Source organism: Gossypium hirsutum, chromosome D08 (assembly GCF_007990345.1).
Source record: "Gossypium hirsutum isolate 1008001.06 chromosome D08, Gossypium_hirsutum_v2.1, whole genome shotgun sequence".
Taxonomy (NCBI): Eukaryota; Viridiplantae; Streptophyta; class Magnoliopsida; order Malvales; family Malvaceae; genus Gossypium; species Gossypium hirsutum.
In genome coordinates this window covers 655,771-664,289 of record NC_053444.1, presented here as the reverse complement: position 1 = coordinate 664,289, position 8,519 = coordinate 655,771, and the positions used below count along the sequence as shown (strand labels likewise).

General features: G+C 30.1%; 1 protein-coding gene across 1 annotated transcript; it reads left to right on the top strand.

Annotated features, from left to right (window-relative positions):
- Positions 1-2,366: 2,366 nt before the first annotated feature.
- Positions 2,367-8,104, top strand: LOC107932424 (fatty acyl-CoA reductase 3). Its single transcript, XM_016864405.2, has 10 exons — positions 2,367-2,532; positions 2,652-2,755; positions 2,840-3,042; positions 3,201-3,301; positions 3,613-3,805; positions 4,845-5,006; positions 5,128-5,209; positions 6,125-6,394; positions 7,198-7,325; positions 7,615-8,104. The coding sequence occupies exons 1-10, from the start codon at positions 2,454-2,456 to the stop codon at positions 7,766-7,768; spliced, it is 1,476 nt and encodes a 491-aa protein (XP_016719894.2). The 5' UTR covers positions 2,367-2,453; the 3' UTR covers positions 7,769-8,104.
- Positions 8,105-8,519: the final 415 nt, after the last annotated feature.

Here is an 8,519-nt window from a genome sequence, read left to right as displayed (position 1 = left end):
GGCTTTACTGGATCACTTCGATGATCAATGTAATACCTTTGACTTAGCCGGAACTCCTAGACCAGACCAGGGGTGTTACATTTGATGTAAAAAAGTACGTATTAATCGTTAAATATATATTGATAAAAATTAAAATTTTAATCGATATAATAGAGAGATTATATCATTTATGGTATATTATAGAAAGCTTACACGTTTTAGAAATTACTATTTGGGGTTGAAAATAGTTAGGTTTAATTGGCAACTAATTTACCTTTCTGATTTTTGTAGGTCACCTCCTCACCCACAGACAAATAAATTTTTTATTATAACACATCAGCTTCCTAAGTTTTCTGTTTCCTTTAATAATCTTCATGTTTTCGATAAAAAAAAAGAAACTTTTTTTGGTCAAATGATGGTTTCAATCCCTCTATTAAGCTTAAATTGTTATTTTAGTCTATATACTTTAATTTAGATTTTGGCGTGTGATCATTCTACTTTTATAATTTATTTAGTTAGTCCAAATAGTTAACAATATTAACTATTCCGATCAAAATACTAATGTGAATTTTTTTCCTAAAAACATTCGTTCTAGCAAAAAAAAAAAATCAATGTCAGCATAATAGATTAAAATGAATGTTTTTAAGAAAAATTAATGTCAATAGCTTAACTGGAATAGTTAACGGAATTAATTATTTAGACTAACTAAATACTATTATAAAAGTAGAGGGATTAAATTATGTCAAATTAAAATACAAATACTAAATTTCAAATTTAAGCATAGTATAGGGCCTAAAACCAAAATTTGACCTTAGGTTTTTAACATGGGAAATGCAAAATTTCAAATGATCAAATAATGAAATTCACTTTAATTTATTAAAATTTGGTCATAGTACTTTATGAAAATCAAGAAATTTGTCCAACTAAATAACACTATTAAACTTTCTCGATCAATCTCCAACTTGAAAGTAACGGTTTAGCAATTTCTATGCATTGAATTTTAAAAAAAAAAAGTTTGGCAATTCATATGAAACAAATTCACGTGTTCTCACTTAACTTCTTTGTTTCTATAAAGATCAAAGATCAAATTGATTATTTCTGCTAAAAATTTAATCTATTTGTACTGTTAAAAATTAATGTGACTAACGAAATAATTAAACAGTGACATGCCCATGCCACGTGTACCTCATGCTACCGTACAATAACAAATTTTTAACAGTAGAAATAGATGGAAGTTTTAACAGAATGCCCAGTTTACTCTTTGATCTAACGTAAAATGACTAATTTACCATTAGAACAAAGTTCAATCTGACTCTTAGGGTCTGTTTGATTGCCAGTAAAATATTTTCCGTAAAATAATTTCTGAAAAATGTTTTACTTTTCTGTAAAATGATTTACTGGAAAATATTTTCTGGTGTTTGATTGAATCTGTGTAAAATATTTTCTGCTGCTTGGCAGATTTTTTGAAAATATTTTTCGGAAAAGTTGTTTTTACATATATTAATATATATTAATAAATTTTTATATTTTAAATTATTTTTACTTATATTGCAATGATTTATTTATAATAATACTCAATTATTAAGCTACAATATTAATCGTTATAAATTGAAAAAAACAAGTATTGAATAATTAAAAAAACAAGTTACTAGAAAATCGATAAACAGAAGCAGTTTTCTACCGGAAATGAAGGAAGGAATGAAGGAGGCGACAGAGAGGAGAGCACGGAAAATGTCTTACAGAAATTGAAAGGGTAAGACATTTTCCCTAAAATGTAACTCATTTTCCCTTGTTTTGGAGTTCATTTTCCAAATGGAAAATGTTTTCCGCCAATCAAACACTGGAAAAGTTGGAAATGATTTTCCGGAAAATCAATTCTGTCAATCAAACAGACCCTTAGTAGTGGAGCCTCCATGGTACTTTTACGGTATAGTTCACCGACAATTGGACTTAACTTCTCTATTTTTGTAAAACACGGAGATCAAATTCCGATAAATTCAAGTGAAGGGACTAACATCTCGGCTATCCTAAAGGATGAAATTTGCAATTATACCAATTCAATCTAACCAAAAAGCTTTGAAAATAATTACACGAACTGTCTATAAGAGCAATTAAAATTTTGGTTTCTATATCATTGTCCTGTTAGCATTTATGTAGATTTTCTTGGATTTTGAAGTTGTACCAGCTAGTATATTTTTAGGAATTAAATAAACCCAAATATGTCACCTTTATTACTCATACATAAAATAATTTATTTTATATCAATCATTTACTATAGTAATATTATGGGCAACCCCATGAAACTCCCAACCACTTACGTGTACTCCACTCCACCTCCTTATTCAATTTTCTCGTCTTGAATGGACACTATATATACATGTTGAGTCCCTTACATCTCCTTTAAAACCTCAAGGCAACTGTGTTTTATTACAACAACAACAAAAACATCTTTCTTTCGGGTTTATTTTTTGGCAATGGAGTTAGGGAGTGCTCTTCATTTTCTTGATAGCAAGTCCATTTTAGTCACTGGTGCTGCTGGGTTTCTGGCAAAAAGTAAGAATATTACTCTTCTATAGATACTATTATCCTTACAATAATAAGGAGGACATGACTTACATATATACATCCAATTGAGCTTTCATTCGGTTGACTTACGTGTTTTGAAAATGCAGTTTTTGTGGAGAAAATACTGAGGGTTCAACCAAATGTGAAGAAGTTTTATCTTCTTTTACGTGCTGCGGATCATAAATCCGCTATACACCGCTTTCACAATGAGGTATATATATATGTGTGTTTATATTCGGATTAAATATATACTCGAATCCGAATAACATATGATATCGTTTTTTATTTGTGACAGATTATAGGAAAAGATTTGTTCAAAGTCCTGAAAGAAAAATGCGGGAAAAATTTCAGTTCATTCATATCCGAGAAAATTACACTAATTCCAGGAGATATATCTCATGAAGATTTGGGCATTAAAGATTGTAATTTAGTACAAGAGATGTTGAATGAGGTTGATGTTGTGGTTAACCTTGCTGCTACAACCAACTTTGACGAAAGGTAATATATATATTTATTGTCTTTCAGTAAATCAGATGATAGTTAATGTCTGCCACTCTAACTATGCCTTTGAATGTATGTTGTCAGTATATCAAATAGTGAAAAATATTTTCCAATTATAATTTAAACTATATTTTTGTTTTTATTTTTTCATGTAGATATGATGTGGCACTTGGTCTCAACACATTTGGAGCTAAATTTGTTGCAAATTTCGCCAAGAAATGTGTGAAACTAAAAGTTTTGGTTCATGTATCCACAGGTTGGCGGAAAACAATGTTTTTTTTTGGTAAAAGTGTATAATAGTCCCTATATTATACTTCAAATTGCATTTTGATCCTTTTTTTTGAAAAAAAACCATTTAATTCACTTAATTTTAGCGAAAGACTTATTTGATCTAATATATAGGGATCAGTGTGTAAAACATAATCCTAGATATAATATAGGGACTGCTATGGTAAATTTACCTTTTTCAATAAAATATGAATGTTTTTTAATTTTTTTATTATATAAAGGGGTGTACATTTTTATGCAATTGATGATTTAATTTAATGTTGTGGTATTCGTTTACAGCTTATGTGTCAGGAGAAAAGACAGGGCTTATACTTGAAAATTCATACAGCATGGGAGAAACACTTAATGGTGTTTCAGGCTTAGACATTAATTTTGAGAAAAATGTTATTGAACAAAAATTGAATGAACTAAGATTGCTAGGTGCTTCAGACAAGGATATTACTCAAGCCATGAAAGATTTGGGCATTCAAAGGTTGGTAATATCCTTTTCTTTTTTTTTCGAGTTTAAATCAATTTCAAATTCAATCCTTCAATAAAACTCAGCACCAATAATCCTAAGGTTATGTAAGAGAGATTTAGAATTTAAAATTTAAGAGAATATATATGTTAAGTGGTGATCATTCCTTTCAAAAAAGTTTTCAAAGTATTATCTGTCTAGGAGTCGGATGAACCTCTTAATGTGTCGGTATTGTTCTTGAATCGAGTTGGGTTTTTGTTACTTGATTCTGTCTAGAGTTCAAGCCAAATTCAAGGTTTACATAACTAAATGGCATAGTTGGACTAAACTATGCATCACACATGATCCACCTACAAAGGGGACGTGAGAGGGAGCGCCACAAATTGCGTTTTGGTCCTTGTCAAAGATCAGGGTTCAAACTATCTCTTTTTAAATTTGTGAACGATAACGTGCGTCGATTGTCTAGATTTTGTAAACCCCTAATGGGTTGGTATTTTTTTTGAATTAAGCTAGAGTTTTGTCTCCTGATTCTATCAAGAGCTCAAGCCAAAGAAGATAAGGTTCAAAGAATGAAAGTGTCTTGTTGGAGTGAGCCATACATGGCACCAAGGGCAGTGCCAAGGGGGCAGGCAAAGGCCTTGGCCTCCCCAAAAATGGGGAAATTGTAGGTTTTACCTTCTAAAATTATAAGTTACATGTAAAAATTGCATTTTGGCCATTTCCAAAAATGATAAAATTTTATTTAATTCTTTAAAAACTTATAAAGATATTAACTAATACAATGGTGAAATTACATTTTAGCTCTTACAAAACTATATAATTTTTACACACAACCATCTATGAAGGGACGAAGTGAGAATGCCTCAAATTACATTTTAATACTTACCGAGAATCAGGGTTCAAACTCTATCATTACCATCTCTTTCCAAACTTATAAATTATAACATGTAAAAAAAATATTTATCGAATCAAGTTGTGTCCAATTAGTTAAATATTTTATTTTGCCATTTAAAGTAAATATTATATTATTTATTTTATGAAAATTAAATTTTAGGGCAAGATTTTATGGATGGCCAAATACATATGTATTTACAAAGGCAATGGGAGAAATGCTAGTGGGGGAATTCAAAGCAAATATGGCTACAATCATATTAAGACCTACTATCATAACCAGCACTTTCAAAGAGCCATTTCCTGGTTGGGCTGAAGGTGTTAGGTAAGCTACCCCTATAGTTTTATAATTTATGGTTTTATTACTAAATTAGTCCTCTAACTTTTTTGTTTATGATTTTCTTTATAATTAGTTATTTATATACTTCTTTTGTTTATAAATACAGAACCATCGATAGCCTTGCAATGGGTTATGCTAAGGGGAAATTGACTTTCTTCCTCGGTGATGTGGACTCAGTTGTTGACCTGGTGAGTTCAATTCTCAATAAAATGTTGGTTGATTTCTGATTTTGGTTCCTCTACTATCCTTAAATTTGGGGTCTAATTCTTTTACCTTAATCTAACATAATTTGGGGCTTACTTTTATAATATCATTAGTTAATTCAAATATTTAACAATGTTAACTATTACGGTTAAAAGTGTTGACGAGAATTTTATCTTAAAGAAATGGTGTTTTTAAAAGAAAATCCAAGTAAACTGGAATAATTAATAATTTAATTATTCGGACTAACTAATGATATTATAAAAAGAATAGAACCAAAGAGAAGTGAAGCTAGAAAATCATTTTAAGGACAATCAATATTGAATTTAAAATTTTTGTGGAGTCAAAATGTAATTTTATCAATGTACTAACTAAAAATTTTACAATTTTTAAAAGGTCCTAAATACAATTTTACCATTTTGGTGGCTAGGGCTACTCCATCGCTTATATTATCCTAGAGTCAAATTATGTTATATTAATAATAATTTAAAAATCCGACAAGTGGTCAAATTGATTAAACTAGTTCAACCATTGATTTAATAGAAAATAAATAAATAAATAAATATTCATATAAATATTCAAAAAATTATAAATTGGTTCAACTGATTCAATCGCCTATTTTTGTCTTGATTTCCTGTTTTTATCAATTCGAAAGCGGTTTAATTTATTTCTAATTTTATGTCACCGGTCAAACCGATCAAACCACCAGTTTCCTATTCAACTGACCGGTTTTGGTTAGGTTCTAACATTACTAAATTAATGTACAAGAACTAAATTCCAAATTCTAGTATAGTAGAGGGACCAAAACTAGAGTTTAACCGGTTTTTCATTCATCTACATAACAAGCAATTGCCTCAAAATCACATCATTAATGTATGAAAATTTTCATATTATTTTTTCAGATACCAGCTGACATGGTGGTGAATGCCATCATCGTAGCCATGGTAGCCCATGCATCGAACCAACCATCGGAGACGATCTACCAAGTGGGTTCGTCGATGAGGAACCCGGTCAAGTACCATAGCCTCCAAGACTTTGGCTACCGATACTTCTCCAAGAAACCTTGGATCAACAAAGATGGGAAGGCTGTTATTGTTGGTAAAATTCGTGTCATGGATAGCATGGCCAGCTTCCATAGATACATGGCTCTTCGATACTTGCTCCCTTTGAAGGTTCGTAATAATAATACGGGTGTGCAATCGATTGGTTTGTTTTTAAAAAACATCGAAAAATTAACTTAACCAACCAACCTCGTGCTTTAACTAGAGACCAAATGGGGAGTAGGGCTAGTAGGGGCTCTAGTCTCCTTCTCCTTCGTATTTTCTTTAAATTTTGTATAAATTTACAAATCTATAGAGTAGTTAATGGTCTTAGTCCTTCTTAAAAAGTACAATTATTTTATGTTTTTTGAAAATTATAAAATTATAAATTAGCATAATGGTAAAATTATCTTTTGACTCTTTCAAAAATTTATGATTTTAATTTAGGCCTCTAAAACTTTTTTCTGTCTTCACCCCTAGCTTAACTAGAGGTGAAGCTAAGAATTTAGTATTAGAGGGATAAAAATAAAAATTTTATTTACAAAGGGCTTAAATTGAATATTTTAAGGAGGAGTAAAGTTAATATTATTTTACTTAACAAGGAAGGTGAAGGCCCAACCCGTAGCTACGTCGTGACCTTAGCTAACCTAATTGATTTGATTTAAAATCGGTTAGTTTGATCGGTTAAACCATTTTTTCTATTAAAAGTCGGTTGAATTCAACTGATTTGCAATAATTGAACCTATACCTAATCAAATTAACCATCATAATTGATTCAACCGAAAGCCAGTCAATTCGAAAAAACTTTTACTCACTCTTGCCTCAAACTCGTCCTTATTTTAATTAGTTCATATTTTTTCTCAATTGCATATGTAATAAACATTACGATTATCGATTACGGTCAAAACCGTAAAATAACGATTCAATTTTTTCAGGGACTGGAATTTGCAAATACAGCATTTTGCCATTTCTTTCAAGGAGTTTACAGTGATCTCAACAGGAAAATCAGCTTCGTGACTCGGTTGATAGACATTTACAGACCCTACTTGTTCTTCGATGCAATGTATGTATCTATAAATTCTTCTTATTTTATTTTTATTTTTATCAAATCTTAAGAAACAACATCGAACTGCACAATGGTGTAGCTACGACTTAATGTCAAGATTGAGGTCTGAAAATTTTAAAATTCTTAAGGCGAAGTTAGGAAATTATTAATAAAATATTTAGGGTGAGGCAAAGTGCAATAATCAATTATAAGAAGCAATAACGAATTTCCATTGCTTGCCCTCCTCCCTCCGAGGGGATCCCTGTTAGTTTGATGCTTGTAATAATTGATTCTATTGAATTATCAGATTTGATGACATAAACACCGAGAAGCTACGAATGGCGGCGAGATCCAGCCTAGCGGAGAACGATATGTTCTATTTCGACCCTAAATGCATCAACTGGGATGATTATTTCATGAACACTCATATTCCTGGGATCGTAAAATACATTTTCAAATGAAAAAAATAAATTAAAAACTGGGGTCGAATTAATATTTAGTTATATATATATTTTAAGTGTCATTGTTATTCATGACAGCCTGAAAATTATATATAGCTGTCTACAAAAAGGTTGGGTGTACTTCAAAAGCCGAGTTCAAACTTTTGAAAATGGTATCATTGGAAAAGATAATTACAAATTTTTAAAAAGTTAATCTCCGTTAATCGTAAAACGGACATGAAGAGATTCTATTGAAGTATATTAATTTCATAGTGGATTTCCTATATATATATTGTGTTGGTGAATATATATGTTAAAGTTTGTGGAATTTATAAATGGAAAAATATTTATATTGAATTATTTTCTTTGGTTCGTTCAATGAGTTACAAAAACGAATCCCATAAGATATAATGGTAAAAATATGATAGAGGTTTTTATATTAGGAGTCAAATTGTATTTTGTTTCTTTTACTAAAAATGGGTAAATTAGTCATTATATGTTAGATCAACGAACAAAGTAGCATTTTTTGTTAAAATTTTTATCTATTTCTACTAATAAAATTTGATGTGTTTGATGGAATAATTAGATAGTTCTACGTGGCGTGCTACGTGTATCTCATACTGACGTATAGGGGTTATTTTTTAACAGTAGAAATGGATGGAATTTTTAACAGAAAGACTAATTTATTCTTTAATCTAACGTATTAAATTTCAACGGTAATAAAATACATTTGCATTTACTTAATAAAAACTGAAAAATGTTATAAAATTTA